The 25,943-nt window shown below is 39.0% G+C and overlaps 2 protein-coding genes across 6 annotated transcripts in view; one reads left to right on the top strand and one right to left on the bottom strand.

Moving 5' to 3' along the window:
- Positions 1 to 6,370, top strand: part of CLCC1 (chloride channel CLIC like 1) — a 31,794-nt gene extending 25,424 nt beyond the window's left edge. Inside the window, exons 10-12 of one of the 3 annotated variants that reach the window (XM_060090212.1) lie at positions 1,803 to 2,114; positions 3,614 to 3,904; positions 5,388 to 6,370. In XM_060090212.1, the coding sequence (XP_059946195.1) occupies positions 1,803 to 2,114; positions 3,614 to 3,874 (573 nt within the window). In that variant the 3' untranslated portion in view covers positions 3,875 to 3,904; positions 5,388 to 6,370. Of the gene's footprint in view, positions 1 to 1,802; positions 2,145 to 3,613; positions 3,905 to 5,387 lie in introns of all 3 variants that reach the window. The other 2 variants (XM_060090211.1, XM_060090210.1) reach the window with 2 other exon arrangements.
- Positions 6,371 to 7,287: 917 nt separating this feature from the next.
- GPSM2 (G protein signaling modulator 2) overlaps positions 7,288 to 25,943 on the bottom strand; it is a 62,953-nt gene continuing 44,297 nt past the window's right edge. For all 3 annotated transcript variants that reach the window (XM_060090206.1, XM_060090208.1, XM_060090209.1), the window contains 5 exons: positions 24,532 to 24,602; positions 21,937 to 22,113; positions 19,019 to 19,178; positions 17,700 to 17,917; positions 7,288 to 8,002 (listed from right to left, as the gene is read on the bottom strand). In XM_060090206.1, the coding sequence (XP_059946189.1) occupies positions 7,775 to 8,002; positions 17,700 to 17,917; positions 19,019 to 19,178; positions 21,937 to 22,113; positions 24,532 to 24,602 (854 nt within the window). In that variant the 3' untranslated portion in view covers positions 7,288 to 7,774. The remainder of the gene's footprint in view (positions 8,003 to 17,699; positions 17,918 to 19,018; positions 19,179 to 21,936; positions 22,114 to 24,531; positions 24,603 to 25,943) is intronic.

Genomic DNA, 25,943 nt, shown 5'->3' with positions numbered 1-25,943 from the left:
ATTATTAGGTTTCTTTTATGTTGTGAATCAGTCTAAGTCATGCTTAATGGTATGAAAAGACGATTTTTAAGTGATAAATGATTGTTTATACTTACTTGTACATTCCTCTAAGCAAGAAAACGGTTCTCAAGTTTGATTGTAGATGTCAAAGCGGTGATTTAGAATAATACCCTCTTTTAACATTTGTTCTTTAAACTTCATGAATTAATACACATGATATCAGTTATGTCCTCTTTGAGAAAGGGGACCTTATTTCAGTCTGAATTTTTGCCACACTGAGAACAGAAGAACATTGGGTTTAACATAGAAAGGGATGTAGAAAGAGGTGGGTGTACTAAGAAACAATTTGGGGGATCCAGGAGCAGACATTTATTAAGGAATATTACAGTATTACTTGTCAGTCATCCATGGTCTCTTCAACTCTTTTTTTGGTTGATTTTCAGCCCTTACCCTAATAAAACAGTTGTCTCGTAAAACAAAATGCAAAGAACTCAGATGTGCCAGGGGAAATTATTAAAGAATTGTCTTCCCTTAAGGATACAAAATTCACTATGGTCTATTTATTTTTATTTATTTATTTTTTTTGCGGTATACGGGCCTCTCACTGTTGTGGCCTCCCCCGTTGCGGAGCACAGGCTCCGGACGCGCAGGCTCCGGACGCGCAGGCTCAGCGGCCATGGCTCACGGGCCCAGCCGCTCCGCGGCATATGGGATCCTCCCAGACCGGGGCACGAACCCGTATCCCCTGCATCGGCAGGCGGACTCTCAACCACTTGCGCCACCAGGGAGGCCCATATGGTCTATTTATTTAAAAATTATTCTTGTTTTGTTTTTCGGCTTGTGACGAGGATTCATTGGTTTAGGGATATGGTTTTGTTAGGTGACATTAGTTGTATAGTAGTAGTTTAGTCTCTAAGACTGAAATTATAAGCAAAATCCCTTCATTGCTTGTTGCTTCATCTGCTGCCTAAGAAAAGGCCTTTTGCTGCTCTGTCTTCAAAGAGTAGTATCTCTAGTACAGTGGTTTTCAAACTTTTTGTTCTCAGGACCCTTCTGTATTCTTCAGAATTGAACACCACAAAGAGCACTTGTTTGTGGGAGGTTTATTTATTGATATTTACCAGAAATTTTTAAAATACAAGTATACACAAGCACACAGTGCATGAGCCATCAGAGTGAGGCAGTCACTCTAGCCCCACAAGACTCTGCTGTACAAGAGGAGAGTGAAGAAGACTAATGTCTTTGTATTATGAAAACTTTTGACCTCACAGATTCCTGAGAGTCTCAGAGATCCCCTGAGGGGTCCCTGGGCCACACTTTGAGAGCTGCTGCCTAGTTTTTCCCTTGGAGTGTGACTCAAAACCTGTTGAATTTTAGCTGTAGCTAAAGCGAGTTTGTAAAAAATAAATAAACCTACAGGAGAATATTTACATAATGGTGTACAACTTTAATTTTCAGCATTTACCTTATATGATGTGTGTGAATGTAGACAACACATGAGCAATGATCAGACAATTAATACCTTTTAAATTTCTAGGCTTTAGCTTAACTGCTGTTATAATTCAATAAAAATGTGTCCAGCTGATTGAAATGTCTACTTAACTTAATACTTGGCGATTTTTCAAATTTTATTGGCTACTCTGGCCCTGTATTAATCTAGAGGAAACCCAGTGAAATTAAGATGTTCATGTCTATAAATGCCACAAGTTACGAAATTTTGTTGGCACCGTGGAAAGCACCTCAAAATTTTGTTGTAAGTCAGCCATTAAGTACTCAGGAGTATGTATTTCTTTTCCTTCTAGAGTTTCTGCTATGGTGCTGGAAAATCAGTTAATATGCTGAGACATGTGGGTGGCCCTGAAAGAGAACCACCCCAGGCACTTCAGCCAGGTGAAAGAAGATGGCAGCAGGAAATTGATGATAGACCCCATGGCGGAGCAGGTGATGCCGATTTCTATTATAGGGGCCAAATTGGCCCCATTGAGCAAGGCCCTAATGACAAAACATGTGAGGGTAGAAGAGATGTTTTGAGAGAGAGAGATGTTGACTTGAGATTTCAGACTGGCAACAAGAACCTTGAAGTGCTTCCGGCATTTGATTTACCAGACGCAGAGGTGAGAGAGCATCCCAAGGTGGTACCCAGTGTAAGTCAGCAACTGTTTATTTCTCTGTCCCTTCATACTAGGTGTAAGTGCTTCCTATAGTGCTTTTGGTTAAGTGCTTTTACTCTTACTTTTCATGGTTAATTATATCACCAGTGATAATAATTATTCACTCTCTCCCCCTTTCTGGTTGAAAGTTAGTCCAGCCTCCTCAGAAGAAATGAGATTTAATTTTTATGTTAAATAGTGTTTAACAGTAATTTGTTGGAACAGATGGTAATTCATAATGACATTTCATAGGAAACCAACAAGTGAGCATGACTGAAATGTCTACCTTTGAAGAGATCAGAGAGAAGTCCTCACTGAAGGCCTGGAGCCTTAGGGAGCCAACCCGCAGGAGAGCCCTGAAGCCTTAGCTAGATGGAAGAGTGAGCTGGGAAAGGACCAAAAACCTCGCTTTCCCAAATCTTTTATATCGTTGGCTGGCTAGACTATACTTTTTACCTATGGAATGGTGAGGCCTCTTTTCCACCATTATTGGCCATTTAAAGGGACATTTCCATTTCTGTTTGAGAGAGGACTTTGTATTGTCATTTGCAAAGTTTAGGTTGCAGACGCAAACCTTTGAGAAATAGTAAGAAGCGCAGTAGAATCTAGGGAATTGTAGAATCCCTTCCCATGGAGTTCCTTAGAAGAAACATATCTGCCTGCGTCTAGAAAATTAAGATGTTCCTTTCAGCTTTAATAGTTAATGGTTATCTGTCACTCATCTCAAAAATCCTCCAGTGAGTTCCGGGCTCACTTGAAGGGAAAGCCAGAGATATCAAGAGGCCTAGGGCTTCCCACCTCTGTTACCACGCTGCTTTCTCCTCCTGTGCCCCCTCCACCGTCATTCTCCTTCAGCCACAAGGGCCTCCTGCCTATTCCTTGAACTCAAGCCTTTGTACTTGCTGTTCACTATCTAGAATGCTGTTCCCGATATATTCATAAGGTTCATTTCTTCAAGCCTTTGCTCATGATATCTTTTCAGACTGCTCTTATTTAAACAGCTATCTAACCCTCCCACGCCCAGCATGATACTTTGTTAATTTATTGCCTGATTCTCTCCCCAGCTTAAATGTAAATTCCAGGGAGGGCAGGGGTTTTTGTCTGTTTGTTGTCTTGTATCCCCAGCACCTAGAACTTCATGTATGCTCTCAGTAAATATTTGTTGAATGAATTATTCTCCCTAGCAAGAGCAGTTAGCAGTACTGGTCACCAGTCTTCCTGACCCTTCCTTAAGCTGCATCACTAGACCACCTGGCATATCCCGAGTTTCCCATTCCTCCATGTACAGTTCTGTGAGGCTTAATAACATTTATATAATTACAGTCCAGCACTGGAACCAGGACTTGAAAGAGTTCAACGTTTGCTATAACAGATTTGTGTGGGAACTTGTTGAACACGTTTATTACAAACCTTCACATTATGTTAATTAAATAATTAAAACACTGTAATTCTCTACTTTGTAGCATAAATCACCTATTTTGGATACAAAGCCCAAAGAAATCGGTGGAATCTCAGGAGAAAGCACACTGACTGAAAGCAGCCAGTCTGCTAAGCCTGTCTCTGGCCAAAAGATACCAGAGAGTGTGGAAGGTTCCCCTGCAGTGGGAAAGGCCCAGCTCAGCACTGACGCCACAGGCGGCCCAGAGGAAGGCAGCACGTCCAGCCCAGCAAGCACTGCAGTGAGGGTGTGTGGAAGGGATCCAGACTGTAGCCCATGTGGCTAAAGGAACACAGACATGGACCACAGCTCTGAGGTCATCTTTGAGTTTTGTAAAGTATACTCTTCACAGCTATTTCTTCTTCTCTACAAATATTCTGTTATTTACTACACAGGTGCCAACTTAAACATCAGTATTTTTACTGACAATCAGAATTAACAAGCGCACATGTATCTCTGTTTAATTTCATCTTTCTTTGATATTAAGATGCATCCTATCAAGTTTTGAAGTGTTAATTCTGGAACAGGATCTCCTAGATGACATATGGCAAGCATTAATGATTTTGAATAATCAAAGAGGCCAGTTTGAATTAGGGGACATTGAAAAAGAAGTTCTGTTGTTTACAGGCATATATAGGAACCCACTCACCAAAGTGTGTGTTGCCTCGCGGACGTCCTGTGATCCCTACTTTAGTTAACAGAATTATTTGTTGTGCACTGGACTCAGAATAGTTCAAGTGGTAGGTACTCAAAAACAACATTTCAGGAAAGTCACTGTAATCATGCTTTACCCTCTTCATTCACTTCAGCATTTTAGTGCAGCCACGGAGTCTGCATCACCAGTATCAGTCTGCCTCGTGGAGGCTGCCTGCAGATCAGCCTTCATCTCTCAACGCTTACCGCTAGTACTGGGCCTGCTTCCTTATCACCCCTTTTACTTTATCCTTAGCTAAGAAAGAACTGAAGCTTGTCAGGGGAATTTAGATTACATAGCTTGTTAAGTCAGTACTCTCAGTTTTACATCCTTTGAGAATGGCTTTATTTCCCCAGCAGATGAAGTACACAGGCTTTATAAGACCTGTTTTCCTTGCTACTCAGAATCCCAGCAGTTGTGATTGTTAGATATTACTATATCTTATTTATATTGCAGTAAACCATATTGTCCAAGCCATATGAAGTTCTAATTTTTAGAGATCTATACAAAGAGAGGAATAAATACCACAATAAGGAAAACAGAGTAGGATTTTTTTTTAACCCTAGACAGGTGATATAATCAACATTTCAAATTAGTTATTCTGATTTTTTTTTTTCTTTTTCTTTTTTTTTTTTTTTTTTTTTTTGCGGTATGTGGGCCTCTCACTGTTGTGGCCTCTCCCGTTGCGGAGCACAGGCTCCGGATGCGCAGGCCCAGTGGCCATGGCTCACGGGCCCAGCCGCTCCGCGGCATATGGGATCCTCCCAGACCGGGGCACGAACCCATATCCCCTGCATCGGCAGGCGGACTCTTAACCACTGCGCCACCAGGGAGGCCCGGTTATTCTGATTTTTAAACTATTCTTCATTTTAAACTTTCTAATAGAATTTATAAATTTTGCACAAGATCTAACTAGGAAGCACATATATTACACATATTCAGGTATCCTTTATCTTAACCTTCACACTATAATTTATATTCAGCTGCTTACTAAAAATGATAGCAGTCAGGAATAGTCTTAAAATTTTCATGCAGGCATTTCTTTCAGAAAAAAAGATGTATTTAAAGCATTTGCTTTTTTTTTTTTTTTTTTTTTTTTTTGCAGTACGCGGGCCTCTCACTGTTGTGGCCTCTCCCGTTGTGGAGCACAGACTCCATACGCGCCGGCTCAGCGGCCATGGCTCACAGGCCCAGCCACTCCGCAGCATGTGGGATCTTCCCGGACCGGGGCACGAACCTCTGTCCCCTGCATCGGCTGGTGGACTCTCAACTACTGCGCCACCAGGGAAGCCCAGCATTTGCTTTTTGATATATTTTTTACGTGAAATGCAGAAATACCCCTTTTTGGCTCCCAGAAGCATCACTTAGATGCCTGTAACAATTTAATTTTATTTGTTAATATTATTTTCTAGCTTACTACTGCAAACATTAGTATTTCATCAGAAAGGTAATTTCCTCCAAGAAATGCAAAAGGATTTTATATAAAACTTTATAACATAGTAGGCATATAGGGATGCCGGCAGTTTGGGATAGATTTGTGAACACTGATGAATATAAAGTCATCTGGGGACTAGGCCTGTTCACACTGATTGTATGCTCCGAAGGTGCTAATTATCCTCTGAGCTGTGAAATGAATGCCTCAGTTGATAAGACTGTAACTGTGAGAGTACAGTTAATGTTGTTTTGCACTTCTGACTGCTTTTTATCTATCCAAAAACGAATCTTTAAAAGAAAATTTAAGAAAAAGTTCACCTTTGTGTTCTTTCATTACAGATAACCATTTGGGGATGAAATCTACTTTGACAGCAGGGCAGCAAGGTACTGTTGAAAGGTGACAGCAATTCAGGGAAGACTTATTAAAGCAAATTGAACATATCAAGGCCAGTTTATAGCTAGAAGAAGCAGGCTGGTTTATTGTTTAGCCAATATTTATCATTAAAATCAAGGATTATAGTAACGAGCTTTTAGGAAAATCAGAGTGGGGCAGATAGCTTTTCAAAAGCAGTTTTTAAGTGGAATGGATAACGCTGAATGTTTACAGGGTCTGAGAACTACCATATACACAAAATAAACACTTATTTTACATTATTGTGGTTTGGTATGCTGTCTTTGCTCAGTAAATATGCTTGTAAGAAAAAGCCCAGTGGAATTTAAGTGCAGGTTTTAAAAGGATGCTAATCCAGGACATTATACCCTATATATAATACATAAAACATAATATAATCCAGGTGTTAGTTAGTACTTTTGACACAATTTGTGTCTGATCTCAGAACCAGGAGTAATCTTTTTTTTTTTCCTCTGAGCCCTTAATGTGAGTCCAGATTGTGTAATTATCTTTCTTCTCATTTTTTAAAACATTAGCTATTTGTAGAAGTGCTTTTCACTGCCCATAAAAATCGCCTGGAGGATTTTTAGAAAGAACAAAGGCCCAGATCCCTAGATCCCATCCCAGCTGTGTAGAATCAGAAGCAACCAGAGGTGAATGAGTTGCCAACTTGTTCCAGGCGTGGGCATTTGTATTATGCAATTCAGCCTTAGTCCAGGCCCAGCTCTGTTGACTTGTTGACTTACTTTTGCTAAACTTAACTTATGTCATGTTGCATTATGTCCCCTTGTAAAACCACCTTCAGTTTTTGGGAAGAGGCTTAATGACAACTGAGGGCTTAACCTACGTCTTTCGTACTTAATTTTTGTGACCTAGGTTCTTGACAGAGTCACATAAGGCTTTTGGATTTTCTGACATTAGGTCCTAAAAAAGTTTTACAACAGTATTTTGCAACAGAACATACAATTTTAAACCATTTTATACACATATATACACACACACACACAATGTACATATATACATATCTGTACTTATATATGTATATATATAAAAGTTATTTAAAAAATTACACAGAGGCCAAAACACGCTAAAGAAGTTTATTTTTAAGAGTTTCTTTTATAATGGTTTTGGCCTAAAATTATATTGAAAATAGAGATTTTCTTAGTGGAAAAAAATCTAGATTTTTTAATAGACTGTATAATTTTTTACACATTGGTCAAGTATATTATTTTTATGAAATAGCATAATTTCGCACTACATTGGTATAAAAAAGAGCCATTGTCAATTAAGAGTAAAAAAAAAAAAAAACTACCTCAGCAAGAGGATTAAATCCTAGGCTAGATTCATTTAACTTCCTACTTTACAAATACTATGTAAAGGAAACTGACAAGTTGCTGAAGAACATAATCCCAAGCAGTAATCACAAAAGTTGATGAAGCACCTTTTAAGACACCTCTATCCTGAAACGAGTGTCCAGAGGAATGTTAATTAATACTATGCTATCAAAGGTTAAATATTTACATCATGCTAAAAACATTTTAAGCTGCAGTACAGTGCTATAATTTCTCCTTTGAAGGAAAAAAGTAATAGATTGAATTTTCCTGCAGTGTTCTGAAAGGAAATAAGGTCGCTTTAAAAAAGATATTCATTGTATACTAGTGGTTTGCTTATTTTTTTCCTGAATTTTCAAGTTCCAACAGAGCATTACTCTGCAAAAGGTCCTTCGGTCCAAATTCAGTGTCTCTGTTTTGATCTCTTTGTAAAAGAACTCTCTGTTCATCCATTCTTTTTGCTTGAGACCGTAAAATAAGGCTAAAAAAGTCCTCATCTGGTACTGTTGGTCCCTTTGTGGCAGCAGGTGGTGGAGCACATCTTTGATCATCTAATCTGGATCCCTAAAAATTTACAAGAAAGAGATTAAAATACAAATACTGCAGGGAAGGAGAGCACCAAGGTATGTTATGTCTGTCTTTCACAACAAAATGTAGCTTTAAACATTTACTGCCTCTTAGAAATTTACTCAATCTTTAGACCTGAAACCTAGTAAGATCTTTTATTTGAAATGACTTATATAATCAGAGCATAACAAATATTGTGTATAACAAGTATTATGAAGCCATAGCTTCATGGCTTTGGTAAGATTAGTTAAGATGCAAGGTCACCTATGTCCAAGATTATAATCTTACCGTAATAGGCATCGCCAAATACAGTGTACCAAATCCTTAGGAATATCATGTGAGGTACAAAAACCCTACATCACTACCTTATAAATACTGTCTTCGGCCAAGGGTCAGCAAACTATAACCCACTGCCCACTGTTTTTGTAAACAGTACTTTCATTTCAATACCACGCTTGTTTGTTTATGAACTGTGCATGGCTGTTTGCCTGCTACAAGGGCAGAGTTGAGCAGTTGCAACAAAGGCCATAGGGCCCCGAAAAGCCTAAAATATTTTCTCTGTCCCTTTACAGAAAAAGTTTGCCTACCCTGGTCTTAGGTAATAAAATCTGTTAAGGAAATAAATAACCCAGAGTGAATTTTTCCTTCAAGTTCTGACTTACGATTCTTATTTTAGAAGTACGTTAGAAATGTTTTTGATCAAATGAAAGCACTTAAAAGTCTACAGGACAGTGTCTGGTATTGTAACTCAAGAATATGAGTAGGAATGTGATGGCTGACATCGGAGTGCCCCGTTTTGCTAGGCACTGTGCACTAACATGCCCGAGTGTTTAACCCCACCGCCCAGTAAGGGGCCGTTGCTTCCCGGATTCCTAGTCAGTGCCATCCCACCCTCCACACACACCTGGTTCACTCTTCATCATCTCTCCCGTCACGATTCGTGGTCATTTCACTGTCTTCTAAGTTTCCCCAACACTCAGGAGCTTCAGTTCCTAGACCTCCCCTCCTCTGGTGTTTCATCCTTGCCCTCTCTGCCTTATCCATTAGCTCCCATGGTCAGAGGCCAGACACAGTCATTCTCAATAACTGCACCGTCTTTGAAATCATGATTTTAAAATATCTCATGTTGACCACGGACTCCTATTTTTCCAGATCAAGCTCCCCAGTACTACCCCCAGTAAATCATTTTTTTAAAAACTGAGGTAAAATAAATATAAAATTTACCATTTTAACCATTTTTAAGTGTACAGTTCAGTATCAGGTACATTCATATTGTTGTGCAATAATCACCACCATCTCCAGAACTTTTTTCATCTTGCAAGACAAACTCTAAACCTATTAAACAACAACTCCCCATTCTCCCCTCTCTCCAGCCTCTGCAACCACCATTCTACCTTGTCACTGTTAATTGGACCACTCTAGCTCACATGAGAGGCATCAGAGTATTTGTCCTCTTGTGACTGCATATTTCTCAGCATCCATGTTGCAGCATGTTTTTAAGGCTGAAAATATTCTACTGTGTATGTACACCACATTTTGTTTATGCATTCATCTGCTGATGGACACTTGGGTTGCTTCCACCTTTTGGCTGTTGTGAATAATGCTGCTATGAATATGGGTGTACAAATATCTGTTCATGTCCCTGCTTTCAACCATACCCAGAAGTGGGACTGCGTATGATAATTCTGTTTTTAACTTTTTGATGAACTGCCATACCGTTTTCCATAGCAGCTGCACCATTTTGTATTTCCACCTGCAGTGCACAAGGGTTCCAATCTCTCCATATCCACACCAGCATTTGCTATTTTCTGCATTTTTTGGTTTGTTTTGATAGCCATCTTAATGGGCGTGAGGTGGTAGCTCACTGTGGGTTTTTTTTTTTTTTTTTTAATTCGGTTGCACCAGGTCTTAGTTGTGGCATGTGAACTCTTAGTTGCGTCATGCATGGGGGATCTAGTTCCCTGACCAGGGATCGAACCGGGCCCCCTGCATTGGGAGCATGGAGTCTTATCCACTGCACCACCAGGGAAGTCCCTCATTGTGGTTTTGATCTACATTTCTCTAATGATTTGTGATGTCAAGCATCATTTCCTATAATTACTGGCCATTTGTATATCTTCTTTGGAGAAATATTTGGGTTCTTTGCCCACTTTTGAATCAGGTTTTTTGTTGTTGAGCTTTTGGAGTTCTCTATATTCTAGATTAATCTTTATGTTATATGATTTGCACATATTTTCTGTGGGTTGCCTTTTTGCTTTGTTGATGGTGTCCTTTGATCCATAGAAGTTTTAAGTTTTCATGAAGTCCAATTTGTCTTTTTTTTCTTTTGTTGCCTGTGCCTTTGGTGTTGTAACCCAGAAACCATAGCCAAATCCAAGGTCATGAAGCTTTCCCCTTACGTTTTCTTCTAAGAGCTTTATAGTTTTTTAGCGCTTATATTTAGGTCTTTGATCCACTTTGAGTTAATTTTTGTATATGGTATTAGGTAAAGGTCCAACTTAATTCTTTTGTGGATATCCTGTTTTCCCAACATCAACTGTTGATAAGACTTCCTTCCACATTGAATGGTCTTGTCACCCTTGTTGAAAATTGTTTGACAGTATATGAGAGTGTTTATTTCTGGGCTGTCTATTCAATTCCATTGGGTCTCATTGCTGGTATCACACTGTTTTGATTACTGTAGCTTTGTGATAAATTTTGAAATCAGGAAGTGTGAGTCCTCCAACTTTGTTCTTCTTGTTCAAGATTGTTGTGGCTATTTGGGTTTCCTTGAGATTCCATATGAATTTTAGGATGGATTTTTAAATTTTTGTAAAAAAGCATCACTGACATTTTTGATAGGGATTGCATTAAATATGTAGATCACACTCTGGGTGGTATTGACTTTAAAAAAATTTTTCACTTTATTAAATAATTGTCAGACCAGTATACTGATCTGACCATTCCTTCCCTATCCCACAAATGAGGAGCAATGGGATTATGTCAGGTGTCAAAACAGTATTGACTTTTTAACAATCTTAAGTCTTCCAGTGGGAGGGACTTATGTCATATTTAATTTCTTTCAGAAATATTTTGTAGTTTTCACTGTACAAGTCTTTTACCTTCTTGGTTAATTCCTAAGTATTTTATTCTCTTTGATGCTATTGTAAGTGGAATTGTTTTCTTAATTTCCTTTTTGGACTGTTCATTATTAGTGTATAGAAACGCAACTGATTTTGGATGTTGATCTTGTAACTTTCCTTCTTAGTTCTAATAGTTTTTTCGTGAAATCTATAGGATTTTCTACATATAAGACCCTGTCATCTCCAAACAGATCATTTTACTTCTTTTCCAATTTGGCTGCCTTCTGTTTCTTCTCCTTGCCTAACTGGCTAGAACTTCCAGTACTATGTTGAATATAAGTGGCAAAGTGGGCATCCATGTCTTGTTCTTGATCTTAAAAGCTTTGTCTTTTACCACTGAGTATGATGATAGCTGTGTGTGTGTGGTTCATAAATGGTTTTTATTACATCATGGTAGTTGCCTACTATTCCTAGTTTGCTTTTTTATCATGAAGATGTGTTGAATTTTGTCAAGTGACTTTTCTGCATCAACTGAGATGACTGTGTTTTTTTCCTTCATTCTATTAATTTGGTATATTACATTGATTGATTTCCATGTGTTGAACCATCTTTGCATTCCAGGAATAAATCCCATCAGGTTATGGCATATAATCCTTTTAATATGCCACTGGCTTCTGGTTGCTAGTATTTTGTTGCTAATTTTTGCATCTATATTCAAAAAGGATATTGGTCTGTAATTTTCTTATAAAGTCTTAACTGGCTTTGGTATCAGCAATATTTGCCTCATAGAATGACTTAGGAATAGGAAATGTTCCCTTTTGTACAATTTTTGGAATTAGTGTTCTTTAAATATTTGGTAGAATTCACCCGTGAAGCCATCAAGTCCAGGGCTTTTCTTTTGTCAGGAGGTTTTTAATTACTGATACAATCTCCTTATGAATTATGGATCTATTTTCTATTTCTTCATTGTTCAGTCTTGGTTTTGTGTTTCTAGTTATTTGCCCATTTCATCTAGATTATCCAGCTTGTTGGCATACAGTCATTCATAGCATTCTCATATAATTCTTTTTATTTCTGTAGAATCAGTAGTAATGTCCCTGCTTTCATTTCTAATTTTAGTAATTTGAACCTTCTCTTTTTCTTAGTATAGCTAAAAGTTTGTCAATTTTGTTAATCTTTTCAAAGAACCAACTTTTGATTTTGTTGATTTTCTCTATTTTTTTCCTGTTCTCTGTTGTATCTGCCTCTGCTCTAATCTTTATTATTCCTTCCTTCTGCTAGTTTTAAGTTTAGTTTGTTGTTCTTTTTCTAGTTCCTTAAGTTGTAAAGTTAGGCTGTTGATCTGAGATCTTTCTTTTTTTTTCTTTTTTTTGCGGTATGCGGGCCTCTCACTGCTGTGGCCTCTCCCATTGCGGAGCACAGGCTCCGAACACGCAGGCCCAGCGGCCATGGCTCACGGGCCCAGCCACTCCGCGGCATGTGGGATCCTCCTGGACCGGGGCACGAACCCGCATCCCCTGCATCAGCAGGCGGACTCTCAACCACTGCGCCACCAGGGAAGCCCCTTTCTTTTTTAATGTAAGCATTTACAGCTATAAATTTTCCTGAGCACTGCCTTCACTGCATCCCATAAGTTTTGGTAAACTGTGTTTTCATTTTCATTAGTCTCTAGGTTTTTTTGTGTTTTTTTAAAAAATATTTACTTAGTCTGCCCTGTGTCTTAGTTGCAGCACACAGGATCTTCCTTGCGGCACGCAGGATCTTTAGTTGTATCATGTGGACACTTGGTTGTGTGCTGGTGGGCTCTTAGTTGTGGCATGTGGACTTCTTAGTTGCATCACGTGGACACTTAGTTGCAGCATGTGGGCTTCTTTAGTTGCGGCATGCATGGGGGGATCTAGTTCCCTCATCAGAGATCGAACCCAGGCCCCCTGCATTGGGAGTGCGGAGTTTTACCCACTGGATCACTAGGGAAGTCCCTAGGTATTTTCTAATTTCCCTTTTAATTTCTTTGACCCACTGGTTTAACTTCTACACATCTGTGAATTTTCCAATTTTTCCTTCCGTTGCTTCTAACTTCATCCTATTTTGGTTGGAGAAGATACTTTGTATGGTATCTTAAGATATCTGTTGAGACTTAATTTGTGGCCTAATGTATGGTCTGTCCTGGAGAGTGTCCCATATACATGTAAGAATGTGTATTCTGTTCTGTTATGTATTATTCTAATCTGTTAGATGTAGTTGGTTTATCGTGTTGTTGTCCTCTGTTTTTTCTTACCTTCTGCTTGGTTGCCCTACCCAATAATGAGAGTGGGGATTGAAGTCTTCAACTATTATTGTAAAAACTCCATTTCTCCCTTCAGTTCTGTCAATTTTTGCTTTGTATATGTTGATGGTGTGTTATTAGGTAAGTAACTTCAGCATCTCTTGAATCCACTGAGACCACTGCCACTTTTCACTTTCACACCTTTCCTTACATCCCTTCTTAGACACAGTCCAGGTTCCAAAATCTGTTACTAAAAGCACTTCCTGACATTGCTCTCCCTCTCTATCCTACTCTCCTGGCAATACAAAGCTTGATTAAATCTATCTCTCTGCCTCCTTAAGCAGCTGGTTATGACTGGAGAAAATATACAACTACACTGACCAGCCTTAGTTCCATGACTGTGAACCTCAGCACAGCTCAGCAACCCTGTTTTCCCTGGTCAGCATGCTTTTAGTTTCTCCAAGTCAACTATACTCCACTTCCTTTTTTTTTTCATAATTACCATGCTCCAACCTCAATCTCTGCTAAATGGCTCTATTTTTCTTTCATTCATTCATTCATTCATTCTTTTGGCTGCGTCAGGTCTTAGTTGCAGCACACAGGATCTTTTGTTGCAGTGTGCAGGCTTCTCTCTAGTTGTGGTGGCTCGTGGGCGCTGTAGTTGCACATGGGCTCTCTAGTTCTGGCATGTGGGCTTAGTTGCCCCTTGGCACGTGGGGTGTCTTTGTTCCCCGACCAGGGATTGAACCTGCATCCCCTGAATTGGAAAGCAGATTCTTAACCACTGGACCACCAAGGAAGTCCATCTATTTCTTTTTTTTTCTTTTTAATTAAGTATAGTTAATTTACAATGTTGTGTTAGTTTCTGGTGTACAGCAAAGTGATTCAGTTATATTTTCTTTTTCATATTTTTTCATTATGGTTTATTACAATATATTGAATATAGTTCACTGTGCTATACAGTAGAACCTTGTTGGTTATCTATTTTATATATAGTAGTGTGTATATGTTAATTCCAAATTCCTAATTTATCCCTCCCCCTGTCCCCTTTCTCCTCCTTGGTAACCATAAGTTTGTTTTCTATGTCTGTGAGGCTGTTTCTGTTTCATAGATAAGTTCATCTGTATCATGTTTTAGATTCCACATATAAGTGATATCATATGGTATTTGTCTTTCTCTGACTTACTTCACTTAGTATGATAATCTCTAGGTCCATCCATGTTGCTTCAAATGGCATTATTTCATTTTTTTATGGCTAAGTAGTATTCCATTGTATTTATGTACCACATCTTCTTTATCCATTCGTCTGTCAATGGACATTTAGGTTGTTTCCATGTCTTGGCTGTTGTAAATGGTGCTGCTATGAACGTAGGGGTGCATGTATCTTTTCAAATTAGAGTTTTCTCCAGATATATGCCCAGGAGTGGAATTGCAGGATAACAGGGTAACTCTATTTTTAGTTCTTTGTTTGTTTTAATTGAAGTATAGTTGGTTTACAGTGTTGTGCCTCTTTGCCCATTTTTGAATTGGATTGTCTTTTTTTTTTTTTTTTTTTGGCTGTGCCAGGTCTTCGTTGCTGCATCAGGCTTTCTCTAGTTGTGGCGAGTGGGGGCTAGCTCTTTGTTGTGGTGCATGGGCTTCTCGTTGTGGTGGCTTCTCTTGTTGAGGACCATGGGTTCTAGGTGCGCAGGCTTCAGTAGTTGCAGCACGCAGGCTCTAGTAGCTGTGCTACTAGTTGCAGCACACGGGCTTCAGTAGTTGTGGTGCACGGGCTTAGTTGCTCTGCGGCATGTGGGGTCTTCCCGGACCAGGGATTGAACCCGTGTCCCCTGCATTGACAGGCGGATTCTTAACCACTGTGCCACCAGGGAAGTCCTATTTTTAGTTTATTAAGGAACCTCCATACTGTTCTCCATAGCGGCTTTACCAATTTACATTCCTACCAACAGCGTAGGAGGGTTCCCTTTTCTCCACACCCTCTCTAGTATTTACTTTGATGATGGGATTCTGACCCGTGTGAGGCAATACCTCACTGTAGTTCTGATTTGCATTTCTCTAATAATTAGCCATGTTGAGTATCTTTTCTTGTGCCTCTTGGCCTCTGTATGTCTTCTTTGGAGAAATGTCTGTTTAGGTCTTCTGCCTTAAATAGCTCTACTTCTTACTTTGCTAAGAAAATAAAAGCAACCAGAGATAATTCCTACTTGCTTCTACCTCCAAATCTGTACACATATACTCTGTTTTCCTTCTTACCTATGCAAAAACTGTTCTTTATCCTATACTCTTCTGCATCACTGGTTCCCCTCTCTACATGATCATTCCATCAGCAGACATGCTGTATACTAACTCTCAAAATAAGAAAAAACCCACCTATATCCTGTAACCCCTCCAACAACTCATGATTCATTTCTTTGCCTGCCTGTTTTTCTGTGTACTATCTCCCCTTTTACATTTCCCATTTTCTCAACCCACTCAGTCCTTTGCCCCCTCATGCCACTAAAACAGTATCTTTCTCAATTATAAATGTTGCCATATCTAGTAGGCTCAGCCATCATCTTACTTAGCTTCTTAGCAGCATCTGACACAGATGAACATTCCTTAAACACTTTCTTCACTTGGCTTCTACCACACTCTCCAAGTTTTCTTCCAAATCTCTGGCTGATTTCCTGCTTCAATGGTTCATCTTCCTTTATCCAATTAGTGGTTTTCCAGTGCCCAGGGCTTAGTCTTCCTATTTCCATATCTATTCTTTAGGTAATCTCTTTCCCAGGGCTTTAATACCAGCTATATGCTGATGACTCCTAAAGTTACTTCTCTCTGGGGCTCCAGGATTTTATTTTAATAGTGCCTATTCCACTTGAATGTCTAATTAGGTTTCCCACATTTACATATCTAAAGTAAAACTCTTGCTTTTCTCCCCATACCTGTCTCTCCTCTGGTCTTCTCCATTTCAGTAAATGGTACCATCCGTTTACTCAGTTACTCAAGCCAAGAAGGTAGGAATCATCCTTGATTCTCTTTCTCATACCCTCCATCCAGTTTATTAACAGGTCTTGCCAACCAACCATAATTTCAAGTTATATCCCTATTCTGACCACTTATCATCACAGCTCCCAACATTCTAGTCCAAGTAACCAATATTTTTTGCCTTATTACCACATTAGTTTCCTAGCTGGTTTTCCTACTAACAAACACCCTTTGCCACTACATTCTTTCAACGATGGTCAGGATGATCTCCCAGAACCCTCCAATGTCTTCCTATCACATCTGGAACACAAGACCTCATCATGGCCTACAAGAGCCTATATGATTTAGGCACTGATCACTTCTCTATCCTCATCCTGTAGCACTTTCCTCTACCCTTTACTCACTCTACACCAGTCACACTACACTGGCCACCTTGCCATTCCTTGAACCTGCTAAGCTTCTGTATCCAAGAGGGGACTTGCTGTCTCTGCATGGAACGCGCTCTTCCAGTAAATATGCACATGGCTGACTGCTTTACCTCATTCAGGTCTGTGTTCAAGTGTCAACCCAGAAAGGTCTTGCCTAACCACGTCTAAAACAGACACTCCATCAACCACCACCACCACCACCCCTGGTTACCCATTACCTCTTTATCTTGCTTTAATTTTCTTTATAGCAAGTATCAGTACCTGACATATACTACCTATCTATCTATCTGTACACACACACTCTTATTCAATGTCTCTCCCGCTAAAATGTAGGATCCTTTAAAAAGCAGTGTATCCCCAATATCTAGAATAGTGCCCAGAACATAAAAGGTGTTCGGTAATATTTTGATTGAATGAATGAGAGATCATCTCATCTTTTTATGAATGAGAAAACTGAGACATAGAACACAGAACTAGGGTTAGGCACAGGAAATGTCTCTTTTTAGTGAAAATAAGCATTATTTTTCTCATGGTCCTGTCCAAGCCATTTGAGATATTTCTTAACCACTTTGGTTAATAATTACTAAAACAGCTAAAATATGAAAGCTATCTCAATATATACTTTTCTCCCAAATGGTAAGCTGTCTAGAAAGGGCCCCAGCTAGACTCTCTCCATATTAATCACTGGTTGCTTCTGATGCTATTCCAAAAATTCAGAAGAGGGGCTCTTCCTGTAGTCTCTACTACAGCTCAGAGGGAGTCATTAGCAACATCCCATCTCACCAGCCAAAAGGAACACAAAATACGAAGCGACCATAAGGGAGAAACAGTGTCTGATGGACCCCTGAATAATCAACTTATTGCCTTTCTAATACAAAATGAGCTTTTCCCAATTTAGAATCATAATACTGCCAAAGCTCTCAACAACATCTGAGCTATATATACGGAATGACAAAAATATGCAGACATACTTGACATTTTACAAGGATGTCAAAGAAGTCTTCATCAGCCTCTTTGTTGTCATTAGTCATCAGGTGGCCAAGTACTGACTGACTGTTGTTTTGTGTCAGACGAAGCCCGGGCAAATTACTGAAACTGGCTCTCTGATCATCCAAACGGCGGCTCTGTGAGCTGGCAAGAAGGTCTAAAAACTCATCTGTGTTGGGGGACACCATGGAAACAGATGGTGCTATGAATAGAGGGAAAAAAATCCAAAAATAATAAAGTTATTTAAGCATATTTATTATATACATACAATTTCTTTCTGCCTTATTCACTCCCAACACCCTTTGTGCCCTCCTGCTTTAGCTTTGTCACTGAGAGTCACTGATAGGCTGGGGCCAGACTAAATGGATGGGGAGGGAAGAATGAATCCCAGAGTACTTCAGATGGTCCGCTTGGAGGTAATTCGGACTTGACTATATTTCCCTTTATCTAATGTCACCCAATATGTAACTTTATAAGATATGGGGCTAGATTTCAGAAGGTAACTAAATTGCTTTTCTCACATAACTTTCTCAGACCAGGATGAATGGACAGTATTATTATCCCATGCCCTGGATAGGACATTCAGCTAACTAAACTTCGAGTTAAGTGCTGCTGGCAAGTCTATGGGGGAGGAAGTCTTTTGGTAGCTGAAATAGAAATTTTTTTTTTTTTTTTTTTTTTGGTGGTACGTGGGCCTCTCACTGTTGTGGCCTCTCCCGTTGCGGAGCACAGGCTCCAGACGCGCAGGCTCAGCAGCCATGGCTTACAGGCCCAGCCGCTCTGCAGCATGTGGGATCTTCCCGGACCGGGGCACAAACCCGTGTCCCCTGCATCGGCAGGTGGACTCTCAACCACTGCGCCACCAGGGAAGCCCGAAAATTTTAAGTAACCTATTTTAGACCTTTCGAAGGCTCAGGCAAGACTTAGCTTCTGCCATAGCCATAGGTTCCTCTTCAGTCTGTCTTGGCTTTTCTTTTTTAATCCACATATGAAGTATCTGCATTTTACATGTAATCATAAGGTATGTATAACTATAATTTTTTCCTCATTATTTTTAGTTTTTTAAAGTTAGATTTTTTTCCCCCAACCCCTAGGAAACTTGGGAGGCAGTATGATATAGTTAGTAGAAAGTGCACTGGACTAGAAATACAGATAAACTTAGGGGAACTGAAACAAAACCTTGTTTGAAACTGTACAGATACCAGCGTTTCAGATATACCTTGATTCAGGCTCCTTTACCTCCTAAATTCTCAGAAATAAATCAAAAGAATATCAAATTGCAGGAGAAGCACAGATAGCTTACTTTGTAGCATGATTCTGGGGGGAGTGGCAGAAGCTGCTGTTGAAGCTGATCCAGAGTTCTGTTCTTTTAAGCAGCACCTCTGATCATCCATCCGATTGCTTTGAAATCGGCTCAGTAGGTCAAAGAACCCTTCATCTCCAATAGTATCTGCACTGATTTTCTAAAATATTGAGAGGAAATCTAAATATTTCAGCATTATCCTTAGATCATCAATGAAACAATATCATATATACCTCAAATACAAATGGTAAACGATGAAGATTAAAAATAAAAAATTGACATTTTCTATATACAAGATGCCAACCACTTGGTAATAAAAAGTTATTTCAATCCAACTGACAAAAAGCATTTCTAGTTATTTTTTAATCCTTGTATTCCTAAAGCTAAATAAATGTACCTCAGACTTAGGGGAACTGCTACAGATACTGAATAAATTATGCAAATATCAGTGATACAGGCATGTACCCCAGGTTCAAAGTTCAGTTCTAAGATTCTACAACAGAATTTAAGTAAACTAGTCTTTCTAAGAACTGATTAAAGTAAGAAAGCATGTATATTTTCCTGGCATAGTGATTTCTAAGGTCTTTTATTGTATTTAAAGATTTGAAGATCCTGAAAAAATATAAACTTCAAATAAATGAGTATTTGAGACAGGGGTACCAGTTATACTTTATTTGGAAAGCTTCAAAACTAAAATAACTAATGTTTAATAAAAGTAATTATTCTGGGCCTCCCTGGTGGCGCAAGTGGTTGAGAGTCCGCCTGCCGATGCAGGGGATACGGGTTCGTGCCCCGGTCTGGGAGGATCCCATATGCCGCGGAGCGGCTGGGCCCGTGAGCCATGGCCGCTGAGCCTGCGCGTCCGGAGCCTGTGCTCCGCAACGGGGGAGGCCACAACAGTGAGAGGCCCGCATACCGCAAAAAAAAAAAAAAAAAAAAGTAATTATTCTAGTTTTCATAATGATAGTATTATAATAGAAGTACATAGGGCCTCCCTGGTGGCGCAAGTGGTTGAGAGTCCGCCTGCCGATGCAGGGGATACGGGTTCGTGCCCCGGTCTGGGAGGATCCCATATGCCGCGGAGCGGCTGGGCCCGTGAGCCATGGCCGCTGAGCCTGCGCGTCCGGAGCCTGTGCTCCGCGACGGGGGAGGCCACAACAGTGAGAGGCCCGCATACCGCAAAAAAAAAAAAAAAAAAAAAAAAGAAGTACATATATACAAACTGTTATGAGCCTTGGGAGAAGGGTGTAACTAATTCTTAAGTGAAACAGCAGAAACTTATGTGATATTTGAGTCGGTTCCTGGAGAGTGAATAAGCATTTGCAGGGTAGAGATGTTTCACACTGATTAATGCGCAATTCCAAAGCTTTGTAGTATTTAGGGGATAATGAACTGAAGGATATGCAGGGGTGGTGAAAAGGGGAGGGGAAGAAGAGACCAACATAAGGACCTCTGTATGACATACAAGTTAAAGACATCCTATGTGACATAAGAGAAGCACTGGTAATAGCCAATTTTAAGTGGTTTTGTACAGAAACAGAACTGGCCCTTCCAATTGATTGCAAGGGTTAATAATGGAAGGAAAGGGGTCAGTTCAGGTGCCTATTCCAGAAATCTGGGTAAGAGATAAAGCAGTACATTAAGAACTAAGACACAGTAGCAGAGATTTTTTTTAAAGGTGGGGGGAGGGTGGTGAGGGCAGATCTGAGTGATATAGGGATTAACTGGATGTGGTCAATGAAGGAGAGGGAGTCTAGAATGACACCCGCGTTCCTAGCTTGGGTGACAGTGTAGTATACATGGTATCCCTTTAATTGAAGTAAGGAAAACAGGAGGGCTTGAGACAGCACAATTTTTAACATGTCAAGCTTGAGGTTTGGGAATAAGTATGTACATAAGCTATAGTCAACTGTCTTAATCACTAACAAAAAGACTTTTTCCTAGGGGCAAAAAGCCTCTAATTAAAAATTCTGAATATCAAAAGACAGGCTCCAAAAATACATTTTTGGTTGGGCTAAGTGGGCTTAGTTAAGACCTCAAACCTTGAACAAAGATATGCCTTCCAGATCTACAAAAATATTCTTAGACCATTTTTATATACCCCATAATATTTTTAATAATATAATAATTATAATAATAATTTCCTTTTGTTAGTCATACATGTGTAAGGAACATGTAAAAAACTGATAAAAACCAAGGCAAAGGACACTACAAGGGTGCAGATACAAAAAAAAAAAAAATGCCGACAACAGGACCAATAGAAATTTCTGTTAAAAAATAAAAAGCTAACAATTTTTTCAAAGGTTCTCAACTGCTTGAAAAATGGACTTGATAATTTGAAGTATCTTCTTTGTAATTTATTTTGATCTTTTTATCAGAGTGTAGGGTAGGTAGAAATACCCCTGATACTTACCAGTAAAGCCATGGTATTTTTCAACTTCTAAATATTTTTTTATGTTTAATAATCTGATTTCTATGCTCACTTTTCAACAAAATCGTTTTTAACTCTATAATTTTAACAACAGAAATAAATAGGAATTGATGCATGCAGACACTTTTCATTTTAAATTAGTATTTAAAACTCCTTGAACATCTGAATTTCATTTGTTCTGACTTCTTGGCTGAATGGAGGACATTTTCACTGGGAGACACTGGTGAAATGAAGGTAGTATTTTTGCAAACAACAGTGACTTAAAACACAAAGAAATAATTACTACCCAAAGTAGTGGAGCAACTTATCTATGAATGGAGTAATTACAGTTTCTAGCTTTGAAGAACACAGAAAAGATAGGAAAATACAGAAGACTTCTTTGAATAACAAAGATATTTTATACTGAATATCTAAAAATATATTACAGAAGTCCAGTATGAATATAAAAAACTCAAAACACAATACTCAAAACTTATTTTAAACATACCCTTTGAGAATTTGAAATTCGATGATCGATGGAATTACTGGCATCTTGGAGAACTTTAGTGGAGGAATTAGTTTTGTATTTTTTCCCCTTCAATCTGTTGACAAAGAGGAGCTTTGCAGAAGGTTTGGCAATAAGAGGTTTTTGTTTAGCAAGAATTTCACTGTTCCAGTTTTGAACCTACACAATTATAAATGGAAAGCAGGACATGAAAAAAAAACACCAAAGCTATATATAACTGCCATTTAGTAATTGGATGTGGGGAGGGGGGTGAGTGGCTTAGATCTCTTAATATATTCCTTTTTGCCAGTATATCTCACTGTTTTCTTTTTTAATTAATTAATTATCTTTGGCTGCAGTGGGTCTTCGTTGCTATGTGCGGGTCTAGTTGTGGCAAGCGGGGGCTATTCTTCGTTTTGGTGCGCGGGCTTCTCATTGCAGTGGCTTCTCTTGTTGCGAAGCATGGGCCCTAGGTACACACTTCAGTAGTTGTGGCATGCGGGCTCAGTAGTTGTGGCTCATGGGCTCTAGAGCGCAGGCTCAGTAGTTGCGGCGCACGGGCTTAGTTGTTCTGTGGCATGTGGTATCTTCCCAGACCAGGGCTCAAACCAGTGTCCCCTGCATTGGCAGGCAGATTCTTAATCACTGCGCCACCAGGAAAGTCCCTAACTCACTGTTTTCAACAGCTTGTACCAAATGTGTGTTATGGATTTCTCATTATCAAAATATTAAAATGGAGGTTTTTAAAAACCTAAGAAAAGAAAACAAAGTTTGCCAAAAGTCCATAAAAATAAAATTTAAATGGTCAGAGAAGAAGCCAAAGTTTTATTCTTGATAAGAGTTACTTAGAAATCTGTTACAACTGGAAATTTTGGATGTATGTAGAATTTATAACCCTAAAAAATAACATCTAAAACTTACACAGCAGTAGTAATCTTTTGTTGATAAAACTGTACTGAACTCTTTGACTTTATTATGACTTCCAAACAGGAAGTTAGGGACTTCCCTGTTGGTCCAGTGGTTAAGAATCCATCTTCCAATGCAGGGGACGCAGGTTTGATCCCTGGTCAGGGAGCTAAGATCCCACATGCCACAGGGCAACTAAGCCCACATGCTGCAACTACTGAGCACACAGGCCACAACTAGAGAGGGCACGCGCCACAACGAGGAGCCCATATGCCTCAGCTAAGACCCAAGGCAGCCAAAACTAAAACAAATAAATATTTATTATGAGGTAAAAAAAAAATCACAAAGAACTAATTCCACTTAAACATATTTTAAATTAGACATAAGCTTTATCATTATTAGGCTCTTGGAAAATTACAGGGTTGAGTCTGGTCAGCTTCTCATGGAATTTACTGTTGGTACCACTACAGATGCACCAAATTAATTTTGCTGCTTATTACTAGTTTCCTACCTACTAGAAAAATGAAGGAGATCTAAATTGACTTAAGTTTTTTGTGTTCTGTTTTTATTTTTTAAATAATCTATAGATTTAAGGATTTGAGAACCACTCACCAATATAAGAGGTAAATATATGGGGGAAATCATAAAGCCCTTCAGAAGTTAACCAGAAGTTTTTAAAAAACTGTAACTGTTTGGAATAAAAAAATATTGGATATTAGTTCAAATCAGATGTTGGTCTTATGAAGACTACTTACACAAAAAATGTCAATATTAAAAAATAATATGCCTATTATAATAGGGCAGAAGAATATTTCATTACATGGAAAGATGTTGATATATTACTATGTCTTATAAAATAGTATCTATAATATGATATTCATATGAAAATGCAAGACAAATAAATACAAAAACATTAATTTTGGTTACTACTGGGAGGTGGGATTACTGATAATTTTAATTTCCTTGTTGGAAGTTTCCAAAGTTACTACAATAAACACATTTTATAAAAAGTGTTTCAAGAAATACACCATAAAGGAGTAAGAGCATACCTTAACAATGTAAAATTAAGATAAATGGAGGTAGAAGAAAGCAGCCTAGATTTCTTCTTCAATAACCTTTTTCCAATTATAAAGCCCCTTCTCTGTTACTTAAAAAAAAAAACCTAGAGAAGATGCATCTTGAACAGTTATTCCTTTGTTAAAAAAAATGCTTTTCAAAAATGCAGCTAAAAACACTAGCTTGATCATACATATCATTAATCTTGCCAATAATGTTGCTGTTATTTAGTTGAAAAAAGCTTCCTAATCCTTTTCTGATTTTCCTGTTCTTCTTTTAATTAAAAAAACAAAGTAATGCATGTACATGGTAAAATAGTAAAATCTTCAAACAGTTCAAAATAGTATGTAAAAGTGTTTCTCCTAACCCAGACAGCAATTCTCTTCCCAGAGGCAATCGTTACTAGCAAGTATCTTATATATTATTCCAGAAATGTCTTATGCATCTACAAAGGATATATATGCATAAAACTTTTCTTAAACAGATGGCAGCATTCCATACACATTCTTTTTGCATTGTACTCGATTCTTTTCAAAGGAAAATGTTAAAGTGATACCCATATATGACAAGACTTATTTAAATTAAAAGTTGCTAAGATATTTTGTTATAATTGTTCAAGAAATAAAAACTGCCAACCTTTTCTGGTGTTAACTTCATAAGTTCCATGTTTTCCATACTGTGTCGGCGTCCAAACTTGGGGCGTGCACCTTTGTAAAAAAAAGTTAATTTAAGTAAGCCAGGGAGCCCTTAAGACTGAAAATTCAGCATCACTGTGTTATTCAAATTTAAAGTCTGCTACAAAAACCCACATGGAAGGAGGAAACATGTATTCTTTCAAGAATAATAATTTTCCACACCAACTAAATTAAAATAAAATATACACTCCCTCTAAAACGTTTTGATGTAAGGAAGTTAATGTTTTGGTTGGAAACTAACTTTGGTTACTAACTACCCCTTAATTTAGAAAAGGCATTTTTATAATAACTGGTTTTATATGATACACACAACCCAAACAAACTGTAGAGAGGTTTAAGTAAGTAGAAACATAAGGAAAACATAAGGCCTTCAAGTTTGAGGTAAGAACCAAAATAACATCCCAATACTTTATTATTACTCTTCTGAGTTACCCGTTTCCATTTTAAGATCTCATTAGATGACAGATTTACTGCCAGTCAGGAAAAAAGTTAAATAAAAAGATCTTCAAAATATTTTTTCAAAAAGTTGTCATTAAATATGAAGAACTTTCATATCCATTCAATCTTTAATATTTTAAAAGGCATAATGTAAGAAATACATGATACCTGATAGCCAGCTTCAGAAATAAACCACGGGGTGGGTGAGGGGTGCCTTCAAGATGGAGGAGGAGTAAGATGTGGAGATCACCTTCCTCCCCACAAATACATCAGAAATACATCTACATGTGGAACAACTCCTACAGAACACCTACTTAACTTTGGCAGAAGACCTAAGACTTCCCAAAAGGCAAGAAACATCCCCACGTACCTGGGTAGGGCAAAAGAAAAAAGAAAAAGAGACAAAAGAATAGGGACGGGACCTGCACCAGTGGGAGGGAGCTGTGAAGGAGGAAAAGTTTCCACACACTAGGAAGCCCCTTCACTGGCGGAGATGGGGGGTGGGTGGCGGGGGAGAAGCTTCAGAACCACGGAGGAGAGTGCAGCAACAGGGGTGTGGAGGGCAAAGCAGAGAGATTCCCGCACAGAGGATTAGTGCCGACCAGCACTCACCAGCCCCAGAGCCTTCTCTGCTCACCTGCTGCGGCAGGTGGAGGCTGGGAGCTGAGCTCGGGCTTTGGAGGTCGGATCCCAGGGAGAGGACTGGGGTTGGCTGCGTGAACACAGCCTGAAGGGGGCTAGTGCACCACAGCTCGCCGGGAGGGAGTCCAGGAAAAAGTCTGGACCTGCCTAAGAGTCAAGAGACCATTGTTTCGGGGTGTGCAAGGAGAAGGGATTCAGAGCACTGCCTAAACAAGCTCCAGAGATGGGTCCCAGCCGCAGCTATCAGCATGGACAGCAGAGATGGGCATGAGA

This window comes from Mesoplodon densirostris, chromosome 2, assembly GCF_025265405.1.
Source record: "Mesoplodon densirostris isolate mMesDen1 chromosome 2, mMesDen1 primary haplotype, whole genome shotgun sequence".
Classification (NCBI taxonomy): domain Eukaryota; kingdom Metazoa; phylum Chordata; class Mammalia; order Artiodactyla; family Ziphiidae; genus Mesoplodon; species Mesoplodon densirostris.
The sequence above is the reverse complement of the archived record's forward strand: the minus strand, read 5'-3'. Positions and strand labels throughout refer to the sequence as shown.